The 21722-nt window shown below is 38.1% G+C and overlaps 1 protein-coding gene across 1 annotated transcript; it reads left to right on the top strand.

Annotated features, from left to right (window-relative positions):
- The first annotated feature begins 7244 nt into the window (after window positions 1-7244).
- On the top strand, window positions 7245-10895 carry LOC145159882 (protein BRASSINOSTEROID INSENSITIVE 1-like). Its single transcript, XM_079078928.1, has one exon. It carries the CDS (start codon window positions 7546-7548, stop codon window positions 10756-10758), a length of 3213 nt encoding a protein of 1070 aa, XP_078935054.1. The 5' UTR covers window positions 7245-7545; the 3' UTR covers window positions 10759-10895.
- Window positions 10896-21722: the final 10827 nt, after the last annotated feature.

Raw genomic sequence — 21722 nt, 5'->3', positions numbered from 1 at the left:
TGAAAATTGGGGTGAAAAGTGTAAAAAAATTCGGAACCCTCGCATGCTTTATATAGTCCGAAGGTTCGGACCCGAGCCTATGCGAGGCCGCCATGCATCGGACAGATGGCGAAGGGAGGGTGATTCTTCGGACCGGAGGCTCGTTGCTGGCTGGCTCGGATTGGACCGGACTTCGGTCCAATTGAAGGAGGACACGTGCGAAGGAGGGTGTCCAAAGGGGTGTCTCCGGGGCATCTCATGCGAAGCTGTTCACTTCTTAGTGGAACTCGGTTGCGGTCCAATCAGGAGGTGCCACGCATGGCTTCGGTCCACTCAGCAGCTGCCACGTGCGAGGTGACGTGTCACATGCGAAATTCCCCGATTTTTCTTATTTTTCTTTATTTTTGTGCCAAAACTTGCGAAAATCATAACTTTCGCATACGAGCTCTGTTTTTGGCGTTCTTTATATGCACGTGTAGGTAAAATCATACTCTACGACTTTCGTTTAGACTTCGTCGGCTAATTTTGACTTTATATTTAATATTATTATTTTAAACAGACCGGGACGGGAATCCGTTAAAAATTCATAACTTCTTCATACGACGTCCGTTTTTGTTTGTCTTTTTACCGTTGTGCTACTTTTGACGAGACTTTCGATTCTCGTTTAAGTTGCGTCGGCTAAATATCGATCGATTTATATTTCGAATTTTTAGCTGTCTACTACTAAACCGAAACTTCGAAAAATCATAACTTCCTCATACGAAGTCGGATTTTCACGTTCTTTTTATGAACGTTCTCGGTTTAACATATTCTACAAGTTTCATTTAGATTTTTAAGGCTAAAAATCCTTTTATCGAAAATTCGCTTTTTACACTGAACAGTGTTTTGCCGGTTTTACCGCGGATTTTCAATTGGTCATAACTTCTTCGTTATAACTCGGATTTCAGTGTTCTTTATGTTTTTGGAAACCTTGTTACAAACTCTAACACTTGGTTCATCCCAATTACGATTATTGATCAATTTATTTTTGACCAAAATTTGACTGGTGTCACATATACCTTAGTTGTGGTGGTGGCAGAAGTACAATCCCTGCTGATATGACCAGTCCGAACGCACTTGAAGCAGCCAGAACCACCTACTCTTCACGTCCCCTCGTGCACCTTGCCACACTTGCCACAGCGGCTACGACCATGTTGGCCTCTCGGTCTAGAATCAGATACCTTGGGCCTCTTGCCTGAACCCTCAACACTCGGCACAGAATCTGGCTTCCTCTTCATCTCCATCTCCAAGTAAATCTCCCTCTCTCTAGCCCTCACTATCATGTCTTCCAGTGTCTTGCAGCTGGATCGGCTAACAAACTACCGAATATCACTCCTCAGCATCTCATCTTCATCTCCTCGTCCACCACATATTGCGGTACCAGAAGTGCCCTCCCCTGAACACAGCGGTGATCTCAGCCACCGTCTCAGTAGTTTGGCGGAGATCCTGGAACTCTCGTGTCAGCTGCTGCACCTCAATCACCGGTGCAAACTCGGCTCGGAACCTGGTCGATAAATCACCCCAGGCATCGAATCAACAGCATCACCACCCACAGCACGCCCTACCTCCTCCCACCAATCACGTGCCCTATCCTTCAAGAGGCAGGAAGCTAGTCTGACCTTGTCCCCCTCGGGACATCGGCTGGTACGGAAGGCGTTAGCAACATCTGCTAACCACCTGTTGCTCGCAATGGGGTCCCTCGTCCCGTGATAATCTCTCTCCACATGCCCTGAATTCCCTGAAAGTCATAGAACGCGTCCTGACCAAAGCCATAATCTCAACGCAAAAGGCGCTCAACCGCTCATCAAGAATCTCCAGAATACCCTCCTTGACCGTGCCAAAGATCACAGGAGTCTGCTCAAGGATACTGCGCATAATCTCAAACAAGATGAACTCACTCGTCTGGTCATCAAGCTGCCCGACTACAGATGCTGAGCCCGAACCCTCCCCAATACCGGAACTGCTAACTGGTCTGCCTCGTAATACCACCATACTGAAATTAGACCATATAAACCATTAGAATACGCATCAAATATACACATTGTGGAAATCACAACTCCACAAGCTCCCCGGCTTCATCACAACCCTCCTTGGATCGAGTACGAATCCTCTACTTCCAATAGTACGGGCCCATACTACCTTCCACATCTACCCGTACTTTCCTCAATAAATGCCTTAACTCAACCAAGTTACTTTATATCCAACAATTCCCTCACAGATAAGGCTCCTAGCACTAAATCTCATCCTAGGTTTTCCTAGGGCAAACTCCACACCACTCTCCGCCATTAAATGCAGAAAGAACTCCCGCTAACTTCCTCTAACTAGCCCACTAATACAATTACATATCACAACAACTAGATAATTCTTCGAATGAGATGTCTCATACTACAACGGTTGGACTCAAACAAGAGTTGCGCAATAGAGTTAAAACCTACCCCTCTAAAATTATTTAGTTCCCATAATATGTAACTTAGCGTATTCGTTTACTAGTTAGTTGAAGCTAGTTAGAACTCCTAAAAGCACAAAGCAAGCAACATTCGAGCATCAAGTAATCAGAATCAAGCATAACCTAATCAAGCCATCCTAATACTGATTGATCAATACTAGCATGCAAGTCTATAAGCTCATACAACAGGCATACAAAGGCATCTCTCCTAGATCCTTAACCCTAATCTAGCATGCAATTCACAGATTCACAATTTAAAACATATCATAAACATGTATGAGTATTTTGGGAAAACTTACTTGAGCTCGGCTGATTGCATGCACCACACCCTTTCTTATTTTAGAAAACCTTTTTATTAAAATATGTTTCTTTTTAAAAACTTGACCAAATCCTCAGTTTGAGTTCAGACACACCCGAGAGTGTGCCCGGATCCCTCAAACCAAGACTCTAATACCAACTTGAAACATCCAAAAATTATGACCCAAAAATTTCATTTTTAAATTAAGTAAAAACAGTATTGCAAAACATTATTCATACATCCCGATGGAATAAATATGTCAATCATCATAAAAATTAGAGTATGTCCCATAAACAGAATCCATATGGTGTGTGCGATGCAGTCAACCCGAGCTCTTCCCCTTGGAACTAGAAGTACCTGAAACATAAACTAAAAACCATAAGCATAAAGCTTAGTGAGCTCCCCACAGTATCACATACCATACATACAATGAACATATAATGGGCCCGCCCGACATCGGACCCTGCCCGGCATCAGGCCCCGCCCGGCATCGAGCCCCGCTCGGTAATAGATCGGGCTTCGCCCAGCATACATATAACATATATCAAATAATCACATACACATGCAATAATCACAAAGATACATAACATACAAATGGTCATCGGGCCCCGCCCAGCATCGGGTCCCGCCCGGTAGCATATAAACACATAACACATGCAAGAGTCACGCACACAGCTAGCATACTGACATAGCAAAAGCATGGGCCGACATTGGTGCCTTCGACCCGCTAAACCCAGTGAGGAAAACTCACCTCGGAAAGCCGAATGAAACGAACGATCCCTCACTGTTGGTCCTACAGCTCCCAGAGCTATCAATTGCCACATAAAAACTAATTAACGTTTGGGATCTACATCAACCACAAACCTCTACTTGGGGTAAAAAGACCATTTTACCCCCAACCTAGCTTGGTCCAAGAATGTATCCCATAACCACAATCCAATGGGCCCAAAAGTTAAACAATCCATCAAGGCCCAAAATATGGCCTAAATTTCATTGCCTAATCCCTTCACATGGGCCTAAGACCAAGGCCCAGTAATATTCCTGACCCTTAAAACTACCAAAATCAGATGGCCCAACTAAACTCTAACCTTCTAAGCCCAAACCTAGGCCCAAACCGAAAGTCCATCATCGAAATGCCATCAGACTGAGTACGTTGGGCATACTCAGCTGGTACGCTAAGCGTACTAGCTCGAGGGCCTGTACGCTGCGCGTACAGGCTTGTACGCCCAACGTACTCAACCGGTTCACCCACCTTCTACTTTAAGCACTTAACTCGTTAAGACTTCACCCCAAAGTGCATATCTAGCCTTCTTAAGCTGAAATATCACATAAACTTGCTATCTTTACATCCATGCATGACCATAAGATGCTCTAAAGCTCAAAAAGGACTTAATGAATGCATGAGGCCACTAAACCCATAAAGTTGGTACCTTTATGCCAAAAGAGCCCATGAAGACCTTAGATATGAAAGAATAAGCCTTTGGGACGTCCTAATCCCAACATCCATCCAAACCATGGCTAAAAACATAACTATTTAACCCAAAAAGAGATCTAAGCATCTAGCAACCAAGATAATAACTTGATACCTAAAATTTCTTGCAAAATGGGTAGTGGTTCTGGATCCAAGACTTCCTTCTCCAAGCTTAGCAACTTCAAAATCTTCTAACTCTTTCACAATGGACAAAATGAACACCAAGCTCTCTTCAAGGACTCAAATGCTTGACAAAGGAGGCTACAACTCGATTTAAGGTTTTGAAGGCTTTGGGTGTTGGTAACGAGGCCAGTCCCAGAAGATAAGGATGCTTAAATAGGGTGCAACACCCCCATTTAGGGTTTCATTAAAGTCCATGTATGCCCAGCGTACACATGTGTACGCCCAGTGTATGCGACATAAGTCCCGTCTCGCCACTAACCCAGTACGCTAAGCGTACCAAGTGGTACGCCCCGCGTACTACTTCAGGGACCAAAATGCAATTATTGAATACTCAAGGGGTTATAAGGCACATACCAGGGCACAAGTGTTACAAATTAATAGTGTAATGACCTAAGTTGTAATTGTTCAATAGCTGAACAAAAGGGTTCCAGAACCTTCCCCATAAAGGTGGACGGTTTGGTGGGTGATTCTAGGGCTTCTAGAATATCCATTGAAGATAATTAGGAAACCAGATAATTACCTGCTTTGAGAATATTATTATTTTAATCAAGTAAGTGTTATCTAGGGTTTTCCTATCAGCTATAAATAGGGTTCCTCATCTCTCTTCAAGTTTCCTTAGTTGCTAGGGTTTGGGTGTGAACCATCTGAGGCACGAGATTTCTCTTGCTTGCTTCCAAGAGAAATTGAAGAAGGAGTTCATTGATTATCTACAAGAATAATCAAAAGGTATGTAATCCCTAACTTGTTTATGATTTTCAAAAATAGCTAGGGTTTATAGCGTTCTTGTTGTTCAATAGAATGTTATGACTTAGATCTAATAGGTTGCATGTACCCTTAAGTGTATAAGCATTTATCCACATTATTGAATGTAAAACCCATCATATATATATATATATATATATATATATATATATATATATATATATATATATATATATATATATATATATATATATATATATATATATATATATCAGTGTTGCAGAAATCGGCCTAATCGGCCGATTAATTGCTAATCGGATCTCCACCGATGAGATTTATTGTTAATCGGTCACTATAATCGGGTTTGGTCAATACAGGTCAAAGTCGGAATTAATCGGACCTAATCGAGCCTAAACGGACCTAATCGGACTTAATTGGACCTAATCGAGTTTGGTCAATGTAGGTCAAAGTCGGACCTAGTCGCCGATTAATCGCTTTTTTTGTAGGATTAAAATTAGATTTATAAATTTTTGAATAATTTTCTTAATAAATAATGGTCCCCGATTAATCCTCGTATAGCCGATTAATCCTTAATCGCTAGTCCACCGATTAGCGATTTCTGCAATCATGATATATATATATATATATATATATATATATATATATATATATATATATATGTGTGTGTGTGTGTGTGTGTGTGTGTGTGTGTGTGTGTGTGTGTGCAGACTAGTGAAGACGCGTCACGTCGCAGCCCACGTGTATCCCAGAGTCTACCATGTGTCCTACTAACATGAGACGTATCGTGCCACCCAGCCACACCGATACGCTAGGACTTAACATGTTACATCGCAAGTTTTGCCACATACCTATCTTTTTGCCATGTGTCGCATTCTCTTGACACGTATCCATGACCTGGACACGTTGACACATCGTGTCAAGTAGAGAACGCGTCACGTTCTTTCATTTTTTTTCGTTTTCTTGATTTTGCTCAAACATGTCATATTCGAAAGACTCTATATACCGAGTAGAGTATAGTCAAATACTCAAATTTTCGGTAGTTACAATTGGCAAGTTCCTCATCCAACTTCGTGTTCATTAGAAACAGATTTCATCTTATTTGGAACAATCCCTATACTAGGATCATCAGTAGGATTCTCATTCACCTTCTTCATTAAAAACAAATTTTCATTCTCACCTGAAAAGTTACCTTCACTTGGACCGTGTGTGGGCTTCTCATTCATCTTCTTCTTCATTCAAAGCAAATTTTCATTTTACTAGGAACGTGTGTTGGGTTTTCATTCGACTTCATCATTAGAAGCAAATTTTCATCCTCATTTGGAAAATTACCATTCACTAGGATCGTACACATGTTACTTATTCATACAACTATGGGGAAGTTCATTATCATACCAATCAAAACAACCATAATTTTCTTCCTCATTTGGAAAGTTTTGCAACCAAAAAAATACCTATTTGGGTTTTTATCATTACAAAATAACCAAAAAACTAGCTTGAACACCACAATAACATCAACAATGTGGTTGATTTCGTTGTCTGCGCACATAAATTTACTAGATCAAGAATGCATCACCATTCTTCTCTATATGTTGAATTTCCTTCCACAAACATTTGTTACCTAATTAAAGTGAAATAGTGTCATATCATAGTGTTCTGCCATATAAGCAATTGACCACATCACCCACAAGCAACAACTGTATAACATTGTTCATAAGAAAAACGTCAAAAACAAAAACGGATAAATTGGTGACATCTGTGACATTTATTCTTAAATAGATAAAAAAGCAATAATCAATAAAATAATTTGACATTGATGTGAAATAAGTGGTTATTTTAAACGAATTTCCAGTATTATGATCATTTTATTAACACAAATCTCAGTTTTGACTATATTTATAGTTTTTTAATAAGAATTTAACGAATGAAATCAATTTATAGTATATAGTTATTGGTTAAGAATGCATATAAATTTGATTTAAGTTAAATGAGGACGGAATCTGATAAAAAAAAAAAAAAAAAGACAGTGATGGATCCATCCTTAATCACACGTACGCAGACAGAAAAAAGAAGAGACAAACACACTTCTTTTAAGAGAAAGGAGAGAGAATTGAATACAAAGAAAAATCCATTATCTCTCTCTCTCTCTCTCTCTTCTTTCTCTTCCCCTTGCATCTATCTCCAGGTAAACTAACAGTGAAGATGGGTCACATGCCATGTGACCAAACAGCTGTATCCACACCTCTCTCTCCATCCCAAATATACTCTCTCTCCCTCTCCATCTCTCTCCAAAACCCAATCTCACTTTCTCTCTCTACATTCCCCCAACTGGAATGATGTAAGCTAATCAGTTATTGATAATCTCCTGAAAAAGCTAAGATAACATCATCTTCCATTTCCTATACCATCATGAAACCTTATAGCTTTAACCGATTTCTTGTCTTTCTTGCTTTGCTTCGTTGTCTCGCTTATGTCAATGGCGATGTGGGTGAAGCTGAGCAGCTATTGTTCTTCAAATCTACTCTTCAAAACCCGAATCGTTTACCCGACTGGCTCAAAGGAAACAACCCATGTACTTTCACCGGTGTTACTTGTAAAAACTCAACTGTTTCATCCATAGATCTGAGCAATATTGATTTGAGCGCAGATTTTGGTGTGGTTTCTTCCAGCTTGTTGACTCTTCCGAGTCTTGAGTCGTTTGTAGCTAAGAACTGTAACCTCACTGGTACACTTTCATGGGGGTCGAGATCTCAGTGTAGTAAGCTTCTTAGCTCAGTAGATCTGGGTGTAAACCGGATCACCGGTTCTGTTTCTGATGTTTCATCGTTGTCGGGTTGTCAGAAGCTCAAATCCCTCAATTTGTCGAGAAACTCGATGGAGTTTACGGGTGTTTCGAAGCCTATTGGGCTTTCTCTTCAGGTTATTGATCTATCGTTCAACCGGATTTCTGGGTCGGAAGTTTTGCCGTGGATACTATCAGAGGGATGTGGTGAGCTCCTAGAGTTTAATGTTTCCGGTAACAACATTTCCGGCACCGTTCCCGAGAGCTTGAAAGCATGTTCTTCTCTTCAACTGTTTGACATCTCCCGGAATAATTTCTCCGGCGTGTTTCCGATGGACACCCTTATGAATTTGAGCAGCTTGAAGACTTTGATGCTGGCGTTCAATAATTTCATCGGTGAGTTGCCTGAATCCTTGTTGGAGCTGACCAATCTGGAGAAGTTTGATGTGAGTTCCAACAAGTTAACCGGTGAAATCCCGGCGGGACTCTGCCAGAGTACTTCGTTGAAGGTATTGTATCTTCAGAACAACTTGCTCACTGGTACTATCCCTTCATCTCTTAGCAACTGTTCACAATTGGTGTCACTTGATCTCAGTTTCAATTCGTTAACCGGAGTGATCCCGTCGAGTTTTAGATATTTGTCAAAACTTCAGGATTTGATGATATGGATGAACCTGCTCTCCGGTGAAATCCCAGAAGAGCTTACGTACATTCAAACTCTCGAGAATTTGATCCTCGATTTCAATTATTTAACCGGATCAATCCCAGCTAGTTTAAGCAACTGCACCAATTTGAATTGGATTTCCCTTTCCAACAACAGATTAGGCGGCGAAATTCCGGCAGCCCTTGGTCAGTTATCCAACCTTGCCATTCTTAAACTCGGGAACAACTCATTTTCCGGGAACATTCCGCCGGAGCTTGGGGATTGTAAAAGCTTGGTATGGTTAGATCTCAACACCAATCAGTTAACTGGCACTATCCCACCTGCTCTCTTCAAGCAATCTGGATACATCGCTGCTGCATATCTTACCGGGAAACCATTTATATACATCAAGAACGACGGGAGCAAGCAGTGTCACGGCGCCGGAAATTTACTGGAGTTTGGAGGAATCCGTCGAGAGGATTTAGACAGGATTTCGTCGAGACATCCCTGTAACTTCACGAGATTGTACTTAGGGATCACTGAGCCAAACTTCAACCATAACGGATCAATGATCTTCTTTGATCTTTCGTATAATAAATTGGAGGGAGGAATCCCAAAGGAGCTTGGATTAATGTATTATCTCTTCATACTGAATTTGGGGCATAACGATCTTACAGGTCCGATTCCCGATGAACTTAGCGGGTTAAAGACGATAGCGATTCTTGATTTATCACACAACAGACTCAACGGATCAATCCCAAATTCGTTGACCACCCTCGGTCTTGGTGACGCCGATCTATCCTACAATAATTTATCAGGAAGCATCCCGGAATCTGCTCCGTTTGACACGTTTTCACCGGACAAATTCTCAAATAACTCCGGTCTCTGCGGGTACCCTCTACCTGCATGTAAACATGATCCAAACGGTAAATCGAACTCTCATTCCAAGTCCAACAGACGGGAAGCTTCCCTCGCCGGAAGTGTCGCCATGGGGTTACTCTTCTCGTTGTTCTGTATCTTTGGAGTCATCATAATCTTAGTAGAAATGCGAAAAAGAAAACGGAAGAAGGCGGCCGCAGCCCTCGAAGCATACGCCGACAACGGCAATTCGTATTCCGGCGGCGGCGCTGCCCACACAAGCACTGCATGGAAACTAACCAGCACCCGCGAAGCTCTAAGCATAAGCCTCGCCGCTTTCGAAAAACCCTTGAGAAAACTCACATTCGCCGATCTTTTAGAAGCCACAAACGGGTTCGACAACAACAGTATGATCGGGTCCGGCGGATTCGGTGACGTTTACCGGGCCCAATTAAAGGATAACTCCATCGTTGCAATAAAGAAGCTAATCCACGTCAGCGGGCAAGGTGATCGAGAATTCATGGCGGAAATGGAAACAATCGGAAAAATAAAACACCGGAATCTCGTCCCGTTGTTGGGTTACTGTAAAGTCGGGGACGAAAGGTTACTTGTATATGAATACATGAAATTCGGAAGCTTAGAAGACGTGTTACACGATCGGAAGAAAACAGGACTGAAATTAAACTGGAATACAAGACGAAAAATCGCAATCGGATCAGCCCGAGGGCTAGCTTTCCTCCACCATAACTGCATCCCTCATATAATCCACCGTGACATGAAATCGAGCAATGTTTTACTCGATGAAAATCTGGAAGCCCGGGTGTCGGATTTTGGAATGGCGAGACATATGAGTGCCATGGACACGCATTTGAGTGTGAGCACGTTAGCAGGAACACCAGGGTATGTCCCGCCTGAGTATTACCAAAGCTTTAGATGTTCAACAAAAGGGGATGTTTACAGTTACGGGGTGGTGCTTCTGGAGCTTTTGACCGGAAAACAACCAACAGATTCTCCGGATTTTGGTGATAATAATCTTGTTGGGTGGGTGAAACAGCATGCAAAGACGAAGATAAGTGATGTTTTTGATCGGGACTTGTTGAAGGAAGATCCAGGGTTGGAAATTGAGTTATTGCAGCACCTTAAGGTGGCGGTGGCTTGCCTGGATGACCGGCCATGGAAGCGGCCGACGATGATTCAGGTGATGGCGATGTTTAAGGATATTCAGGCGGGGGCAGGGATTGATTCGGGTTCCGCCATTGCCACCGGTGATGCTCATTTTAGCACGGTTCCAGAGGTGGAGATGACCATTAAAGAAGACGGCGAACAAGGGAAACAGTGATGGTCTTTTCGGCTGAATGCCGTTTTGTATTTTGTATGTATTAATATTAGTTTTTGGGGGGTAATCCTGTCATTATACATAAAAACATTGTTCATCAATTTTCATGTATATATTTACATAAATAGGTTTGAGAGTCTTATGTTTTCCTTCATCTAAAACCATTTTTATTTATAATTTCATTTCAATGGACTAAGTTTTGTGTTTGATCTAATAAAAATCTTAATAAGATTTCAATAATTTCACTAAAAAATATTTTAAATTGTTGTATTAGTTTTAAAAAGTCAAATAGGTCAAATATGATAATGTAGTTAAAATGAAAGTTTGAAACCACAAGAACTCACGTCCAGTCTTTGAAACAACAAGAACTCAGTGCTACGTAGCATTTTTTTATAGTTGTATTGAATCAATATATTGTGATTGAAACACAATGTAATTTTGTCTATATAGTATTTTCATGTCAATTAATTATACGATTAATAAAAAAAGAAATATCTCAATAGTTTTGACCTGATTCATACTGTATTTCAGTAAAAATATAAATATCAAAAGAAAAACAATTGGATGATATACAAAGTTGAAGGAGGTGTGTTCATTATTCAATCCATAATAGAATGAAAAAGCTGACGTGTGCGATGGTGACCAAAGTAGTAGACCACTTTCTTCTCACCCTTAACCACATGTTTCTTCTCTTTCTTTCATCATGCAATTCTATCGCTTTTATCTCTTTTTACCCAGAAAAGCATGTGAAACTGATCAAATAATTAGATACTTGACGTACCAAAAAAAGATTTATATATGGAGGTAATAGAAAATTATAAATAACTAAAATTTCTATTTATATATGTAAGTACTAAGTCGTGACAATCGAAGTTAATATTAATGATTGGATACTTTATTTAGATTGTTTACCTATTTGAAACAACTTGAATAAGAAAGGTTTTGTGTTCACTCTTTATTATTCCGGTATGGAATTTTACATTGAGTCAAATTTGAGTTAAATGACCACATTTTTGAAGTTGTTCCGTGTGTGTTCTATTTGGCAACATCTTGCTTGATGGAGGGATTTACACATCCCTCATATTTGTAGTGGTAGATTTATTACATTCAACAGACAATAATAGAAGATAATGTTGTATTTCGGATTTGGCAATCAAAACAATCAAATAATTAAGATAATTAGTATTGTGACCTAATATAAAACTCTAGGGAATATTAAAATCAAATGAGTAGATAATTAACATTAATTATTAATAATCAAATTGTTATTACAAAAGCAACAAAATGACAAATAATATGAAGAATTAAATGTTGAATCGCCGCAAATAATAAATCAAATTATTGTTATTATTATTAAACTATCATGCAGAAATATGATCAATCATTCTCGATCAAAACTAATTATAATAAATGTACACAAAGACTGTCTCGAATAATCTTCATTTGAGCACACTAAACCTTTTTCATGACCCTAAGATTGATAAAACATTAATCTTTATTTTAGACTTTACAACCTCTAGATCATATAAACATAGTTTTACAACATCTATGTTGTTAAGATGTCTTCAAAATTTGTTAAGAGCCTTAACTCAAACTCTTTTTTGGCAAAGACGTACTATCTTATCTTACATGGATCTATCATTATTATTTATAGTATCTTATATCGATCAGGTGATTTCGTTAATTCTTTAAACTTAGGAATTAAGAGCAGTAGTTTCAAGTTGGGTTTATGTAGCACCCACATTTTGAGGCTATAATTTTTAGCTTTTTAGTACAATTAAAATTTATAAAAAAAATAGTTATATAAATAAATTAAATAGCTAAAATAATAAGTAAAATAAATAAATAACAATGTTAAAATAGTCATATAATAAAAATAAATCTATCGATTAAATAAATTAACCTCATATTTCAACTCAAACGTTAGAAAATATACTTGGCAATTTACGGAAAACATCGTAGTTGATCATGAATTAACCAAACTAACATTTTATGAACCATTTGGTTAGAAAATTTGTTAGTTAAGGTTAAGTTGGTAAGTTGAGAATTGACTAATTACTAGACAAACTGGATGGCCAAATTTAAAGAATTGGAGGTTAAGGGGTTAAATGTGTTAAGTAGCCGGCTTTAAAAACACATTTTAAATTCAATATAGAAAACTTTATATTATGTATTCAGAATCAACTAAAGAATATATCTATTTAATATAAAGATTACCTTATTAATAAAAGGGTTGAAAAACGAAAAAGAAATAAGAAAAAAATTATCGCATGTTATCATCATATGATAATCCAATTTGTCAAGAAGTACCTTTGTAGGCCCTTAAATAAGATGATGGCTTTCCACAAATATCCGGTTCCCACTGCCCATACCAAAACACTTTTAATATTTTTATTTAAAAACCAGTTCTGTAAAAACATATGGCATGCATAGTTGCATACACAAGTATCTAATCGACTCTATACGTATAGAATTAACCCAACGTAATTTATAATTTGTTTACGGAATATGGTAATTCTAGTGTGATTGTGAATTGTGATACATGCTTTTTGTATTTGAGTTGGTTATGTTTGATATTAAGCGAATGCCGTCTCGTAGTCAATTTTAAAATTATATGATTAAAGTTTTTACAAATATATTTTGTTGAATAACTATAAAATAATAATATTTATACTAAGACGATATATACTTTAACTATTTTGAATAATATAATAAAATAAATATCTATTAAAATCATATTATTAATATATAAGACTGTAACGATTTTGAATAATATAATAGGATAAACATCTACTAAAATCATATTATTCAATAATGTATATTCATTTTGCATCTCCATTTATGCTTATACTTTACATTATATATAATTGTCTTAAAAATATACTCCTTTAATTTTTTCAAGTTTATTTAATATTTTAATTTACATTTTAAATTTAACATCATATTTATATTAACAAATTAAATATATTAAATTAATAATTATTAAGTTGTAGCATTTAAAAATAATGTTTTACAACCACTTAAACTAATAGATTAAGTAATTTTGGTTGAAAGTTAAAGTGTTAACATGAAATTTATAATAATAATAATAAAAGAGTTGAATGTATTCTCTAAAGAAGTTAGTAAGGTTTTGAAAGTTTCAAATCAATTTAATACATTTTGATTTAGGTTTTATATTTAATATTATATTTAATTGTTTTTATTAAAAATAGTCCTTAATATTTTTTTTAAGTTTATTGGTCATTTTTATTTATGTTATACGTTTAACATCATGTTATATTAACAATATTAAGTATGTTATATTAATAATTATTAAATGGTAGCATTAAAAACATAATATGTTAACAATATTAAGTATGTTATATTAATAATTATTAAATGGTAGCATTAAAAACATAATATGTTACATCTGGTCAAAACTAGTTGATTATGTAACATTCTTAAATTATGGCTAAAATAAATATTTATTAAATAAATAAATAATAATCTAGGAAAATAATAAAAACAATATGTTAAATGGGACTTGAGCATTTGGAGCATTCTCATGAAGCATTTGAGTTCAATGGAGCACTTAGGGTTCATGGAGCATGCGACGAAAGAACGAATCATCTGAGAAATGAATGGATCATTTGACAAACGAAGATATCTTCTAAAAGGGATTATTGAGCACCTGAGAGTGGAATGGAGCATCTTGGTGTAACGACCCAATTTTTCAAAAGAAATTTTTCATTTTTAAATAGTCAAAATCGTTTTTAATAAACCATAAAATCTCAGGTACATTTGTTTTCAAATTCATAACATCAACAATATTATTCCAAACAACAGTGTCCCATAAAAACGCCTGAGAAAGAGTGCATGTCGCGTCGTCAAGCATTGCTTTTGCCCTTAGGCTCAAATGTACCTGAAACAAACCCACAAATTGTAAGCTAATGCTTAGTGAATTCCCCAGTGCATACCCCACACAATCCACATAATCACATAATCATATTAGCTATAAAAGCTACATAAACCACATAAGCCATGCATACAACATATAGGGATGTTGTGGGCTCATCCCTAGGGTCTTACTCCAGGATGCCATGGGCTCCCCACATGGTCTTACACCTAAGTGTCATGGGCTCTCCCATGGTCTTTAATAGGAAAGCCATGGGCTCTCCACATGGTCTTACATCCGGGTGCCATGGGCTCTCCCATGGTCTTTAGTAGGAAAGCCATGGGCTCTCCACATGGTCTTACATCCAGGTGTCATGGGCTCTCCCATGGTCTTCCATACAAGCATACCACATATACAACTAGCATACTTCCTAGCACATAACCAACTATCATGCCTCATAATATAACTTCAGCTAGTGTACCACACATCATAAAATGGGTCGGCCTTGGTGCCTTCGACCCATTGGTATGGTGAGGAGACTCACCTCTTGTGAATGCTGAACTGACAAGATAAGATTTGATAAGTCCCAACGCACAGCTCCAACTCAATTGCCTATAATCATCATGTGATTAATTTGTCACAATCCTGAAATACCATAAATACCCTCAAAGTCAACGTTGCTCAACCCTGGTCAACAGTCAAGGTCAACAGTCCATGTTGACCCCAACTCTTCGAGTGCATCCAACCAATCGTCGAGTTCCTTCAGAGTTTATACAACCGAAGTCCCAAGTCAACTCGCCGAGTCACTTGAGTAACTCGTCGAGTTCCTTAACGTCCAAGGGCCGAAAACTCTAAACTAGAATCTCTTGACCGAAATCTCTTAATCAGCTCACCAAAATCACTCTGGATCCCAAAAGCGGAAAACCCTACCCGACTCGTCGAGTTGGCTAAGCAATTCGTCGAGTCCCCACAGTCCTTTTGTGTTCAGACCTTTCCAGTGGAATCCAAGGCTCCAAATTACAGATCTAACCTCTTATGGTGTAGTTACCACGTAAAGTTGCAAACTTTACGTGCATGCAAGGCCTCCCAAGGCTTAAACACTAAAACTAGGGTTCATGCAACACTTAGGACATGGAAAAGGGCTTAGACTAGGTAAAGGAAGCAAATTTATGTCATGAAAGACCTAGAGGTGTTAAGATCTGGAACCATATCCTCATGACAAGTCCAAATTCGAGTATGACACCATTTTTGCACTAAAAGTGACCATATTCTTCCATATGATGGGATCTAAGCAAAAAGAGATCAAGGTAGCGACTTTTTTCCTCAAAATGGATGCTAACAACAGGTAGATGCCGAATCCAAAGCCTTCTCCTCACTTCAATCTCTTCAAACTTCAAGTTTCCATCCAAAAAGCACAAGATCCACTCTCCAAAGCTCACAAACACTCAAGAAAGTACCAAAACACGGTTAGGGTTTCTCTATGGACTGTAAGAACGATGAAAGAGGCTACACATGAGCCATAAGTTCTTTAAATAGGGTACAAACCCCTGAAAATTAGGGTTTTCCTTTACAGCGCCTACTCGTCGAGTCGGGGGCTTCCGAATCGTTGAGTATGTTCTAAATCATGCGTCCTCATAAATGATCTCTACTCGACGAGTTGGAGCTCCCCAACTCGTCGAGTCCTGGAACCAAAACCCTAAAAATTTAGAGAACTAAATGATACCTGGAACAGGCGTTACACTTGGTGTATGGATGCACCATCTATGGTCAAGACGTGTCATTCTATGCTTGGATGCACCACTTAGAAGGCAAGGTGCGCCATTTCTTAAGCAAGTGCACCATCTATAGCCTAGACCTGCCACTGTTAAAGCTAGATGTGTCACTATGGAGAGAGTGCGCCACTTTAGAGACTAGATGAACCATTGTTTAGTTGTCAAACCAACAAATGAATTGAATAAAATAACACAAATAACAACAAATCACTGCTACGATATACTAAGAGATAGTACAGAGTAAGCAATGTCGAATCACATACAGAGTAAGCAAGGTCGAATCACTGAGATATAAGACTTTTTGTTTAACCACTTTTTCAAATGACACATTATCAATTACTAAAATGGGGGTTTTATTAATATTAATTGAAAATTCATAAATAAACAAAATAAACACTATAATTCAATAAGTAAAAGACATTTCCGATTCCCAATTCTATTAAAGTATTATGTTGTTGGATATGATATGTCATCAATTCATGTATAATCTAGATTGGTAATGGAAATATGTTAGGGGAAAAAGACGATAATTGTAAAGACTCATAATAAATCTAATGTCACTTGCCAAGTTTTGACGACCCTTGATATGAAGTAATGTAGATAACACACGAAACCAAAAGCACACAAGAAACAATATTTACATGGTTCGGTCAAGGTGACCTACGTCCACGGGCAGGATGAGAGTATTCTTTATTCACAGAGTTCTAAAATAGAGATTACAAGTACAACCAACAGAGATTCGACCTACTCACTAAGGATACAAAAAGACACTACAAATGACTTAGCAAACATCCCAATTTATAGTGAAGGGATCATACCTAAAACCCTAATAGGCCAAGCCCATAGGCCCATGAACGGAGTCAACCAATCACAATCTACCATGTAAAATCTTCTGGAACATTCATCCTTGATTTACATTTCATGAGCATTAGCAACACACATGATGGAGCATCATGATCCATGGTGGCTCATCATGGTGCAAGAGTGACACATCAAGATCACCATGGCTCATCAACCATCATGGTGGCACATCAAGCAATAATCCTTGAGGATCTTCAACGTCTGAGCAATCTTGAGCATCATAGAGGACTTCATAGCATACGTGGCTCATCAAGCGATACCATGGCTCATCAGGAACATATATGGCACATCAGGAACATGTGTGGCGCATCATGATGCACAAGTGGTGCATCATGATCATTAGTGACACATCTATGCTTAATCAACAACACATCAATACTCCAGAGTACTCTATGGCACACTAGAATGGCGTACCTTGTGCATGAATGGCGTACCTTGTGCCAAAACTGATGCATCTTCCTTGATCAAGGCACATATAGCTTCAAGGTGGAGCATCCTCCTTAAACGGTGGTGCATCTCTTTCTCATGTGTCGCACCTAGATACCCAATGGCGCACCATACTACCTAATGGCGCACCATGCTCCTAAGTGTCACATTATGCGTTGAGTGGCACATCTTGAGGATGGATGGGGCATCCATGCACCAAGGTGCTCCATTCCACTCCCAGGTGCTCCATTTCTTTCTCAGATGCTCCATTCCTTTTTCAAGTTCTCCATACTCTTCACGGATGCTCCATTCCTTTCTCAGGTGCTCCATACCCTTCTTAGATGCTCCATTCCCCCTTTATGATGATATGTTCCCCTTTGTTACATGATCTGTTCCTTTGTTACATGATCCATTCCCTTGTCACTTGATGCATTCCTTTGTCACATGCTCCATTAAGTTCCAAGTGATCCATTGAACTCAAATACTCTATATAAATGCTCCAAATGATAAAGTCACATTTAACAATGTCCACTTTGACATAAACATCCTATAAACTCCACCTTAGACAAGAACTTCCTTTCTTTTCCTGCCATCAAGCCCCTAAGGGGCTTACTACCTGCGAAGGTCAACCAAGTGCAAGCAAATCTTGAACTTATCTCTGGGTAATGTCCTTGTCGCCATGTCTTCTGGATTCTCCTTGGCACCAGAATTATGAATGTGTAACCTGTCACAGAACATCATTGGTCTCTCCGCCTTCAAAAGAAGATTCCAAACGAAACCAACCATAAATGATCTTCTTATCTCTAGATCACTGTTATGGTTCGAGTCAATTAATCCAACCAAGTCCGTATGTCAAGCATTGGCACCATACACCAGACAAACATCAAGCTTTCCTTTCAAGTGTCTCAAGATCCACTTGACCACTTACCAATTAGCTTTTCCCTAATTACCTCAAACCTCCAAAGAAGAACCAACAAGTTTGGATTGATCACAAGATAACGACCACAAGACTTTCTCAATGCAGTGAGAAATATATAACCATCATGCTCTTCTATCTCTCTGAATCTCCATCCCTGATATCTTCTTTTTAGCTCCTAAATCACCCATCACAAGCTCATTCTCTAGAAGCTTATTCAATTTGTCTTTCCTGGCATCAACATTACTAGACACTTCTTCTCTAGGTTGTTCAAGGGATTCCTCATGTCTATGTTGTTCCATGCCTCCCTGTTATTCCTTATTTATCACAAAAACTGTATGGAGTTTCTGTTGCAAAATCCACCTTTTGGCTAGCACGCTGATCGTTTCCTGTAACACTTGTACCACCTCCTCTCTGGTTACACATAACATATTTAAAGGTCACATCTCTACTAACAACTGATTTTGGAATGTAACATCCATATTGTAAAGGTAATCATCTAGATCTGATCTTATATGATAATTTCGAAATATGTATGCTAGATCTAGGGTTTATAAGCTTTGGATGGTTATTGCATGTTCATTAGACATACTAGATCCAAAAGCTTTAAGGTTTGCATGTACACCATAGGATTGATGTAGTGCTCAAAACCCATAAGTGGTATCAGAGCCTAAGCTGTTTGTTTGATGTATTTGATGTATTTCATAATCATTCAAGCTTAAAATCGCAAAATTCTGCTTTCTGGGGGCTGGACTCGCCGAGTCCATGACTGAACTCGCCGAGTTCACTGGGAACTCGACAAGTCCAGTGCTGACTCGACGAGTCTGAGTCACAGATGGCTGATTTTGCGGGATTTTGACCTATTTTGCTGTGGGATAATTACCAAAAATGTTTTTCATTAATAAAATCCGAATTTTATCAATATTTGGTGATTATCCTTACCAAAATAGAAGATAACTGTCAAAATTAAGATAATTACTTGTTTTATAAGATAAATATTAATTATTTGTAATTTTGTTTTGAATTATCTTGTAAGAAATTGAATTAGGTCAAATTTAGATAATCACCAATTAATTGTTTAATTGTTATTATTTGTAATTTGATCTAGAATGTTCTTGATAATGATTTGTAAAGTTTCAAAACTTGCCCTCAAGTTTTTGAATTTAAATTTTATTAAAAGGTTTAATTTCGAAATATTTAAATTCTAAACCCTAATGTTTTGAAAAGTTTCAAAAATTTCCCTCAAGTTTTGGAATCTAAATTTTTGATTAAAAGTTCTAATTTTAAAAAATGTTAAATTCTAAAACCCTAGTTTTGAAAAGTTCAAATTACACCCTTATGGTTTTATTAAGTTAATTAAGTGTATAATTAATAGAGAGTTAATAAATCCATAATAATTTGGTTTACATTTAATTAAATTAAAAGTATAATTTATTAAATTAGACCACATAGTATTTTAAAAGTGTAAAATACACCTTATACTATATAACATTTAAAAGGTTTAACATATTATATATGTATGAGTAAAGAGTCAGTCTTACCGTTAGTAGGCCTCATTCACGAAGCTGGTATCTAAGGGGTGTTTAAGGAAATTGCCTATAAAATGGCGATTGAATGGGTATCCACTCTTACCCACCGCACTCTTGACTAGTGGAGGGTCGTTAGCCGAACGGGTAGGATACGACACAACCTTCCATTATAAGTATAATGAAATACGAAGTAACTAAACGCTTTTATAAATTCCCAAATCTTAGTTACTTTAGGAAAAAAATGAATTTGATGCAATTCCACGGAATTACACTTTGTACCCTTGCCGAGACAGTTAGTGGAGCGTGTATGGTTAACCGGCACACTAAGTTGGGATTGGCATTGGTGGCAAAGGGTGACTCAATGTTTGTCATAGATTTATGGAGCGTGTGTGGTTAACCGACACGTCGATTAGGTGACTGTAACATTGAGGGCACCTCGTACATTTGCATGGTTATTCACACCTTTTTTGTGATAATCGGCATCCCAGTCACAAATGAAGGGCATAATCGAGATTAAACATGCCATTGAAAAGTTCAATGAATCTTAAAAGATCTAGGAGCTTCAATTCATTTAAAACTTAAACTTTCAATTTTTGTTTTTCATGGTGGAAATTGGTAAATCGTCATTTACCTACCTTCAAATGTTCTGCAGTTTGGATTACGGCATCCCTCTTCCAAATTGTAGAATATTGTGTTGGGTCCTAGCCTTAATATCTCATTTGGGTGTTTTATTAAGGACCCAATCAACTAACTTGAATTTCTCCCGTTCTGTAGATGTCAAAGTCTGACAACTATGGTCTTCCTAAATCCGTTGGAAAGAGTTTTCCACATGAAGATGATGTTCCACGATTGGATTGTGGAAATGGAAATCATGTTTCACTTCCTCCACCACCTCCTATAATTCTCCCTGACCCACGTGTTCGAAGACTTGAAAAGTTCAAGGTCACTCAAGCCCTATTCGCAAAAAGACACGAAGATGGAAAGTCGGTATGCGCTCATGTCTTGGATATGAAGTTGCATATTGATAGATTGGGAATGTTGGGCGTCGATGTCTCGGAGAAGTTGGGTGTTGACTTGGTTCTTCACTCACTTCCCGATTCATATGGTAAGTTCGTTAGAGAGTACTATATGATGGAACACAACGTGACCCTCATTGATTTGACTTATTTGCTTATTGCTGCTGAATCAGAAATGATTTGGCGCACTGGTCGAGCAAATTTGTCTGGTAAATCAATGTCCCAACCTTCTATGGGCAATGGCAATATTGGAAGTCCAGAAAAGTTTTCTATACGCAAGAGAAAGGCTAAGTCTGAGGTAGTCCCTTGTGTCATTCCCAAAGAATCTGTGTGTTTCTACTGCCAAGAGAAGGGGCATTGGTCACGAAGCTGCCCTAACTACCTGAAAGATCTAAGAGATGGGAGAGTCAAGATGTATGACTCTACTTCAGGTAAAATCCACTATCTAACTCTATTAAGTTCCTTTTTTGGATTCTTAATACATAATGTGATAAGATTACATTTGGTGTTTTGCAGGATCAAAGAAAAAAAAGCTTAAAAAGAAAGAAGTAAGCTGAATCTGGTCATGAAGAA

The sequence above is a fragment of the Lactuca virosa genome, chromosome 2 (assembly GCF_052849685.1).
Source record: "Lactuca virosa cultivar CGN04683 chromosome 2, Lactuca_virosa_CGN04683_v6, whole genome shotgun sequence".
NCBI lineage: Eukaryota > Viridiplantae > Streptophyta > Magnoliopsida > Asterales > Asteraceae > Lactuca > Lactuca virosa.
This window is presented reverse-complemented; position numbering and strand designations above follow the sequence as displayed.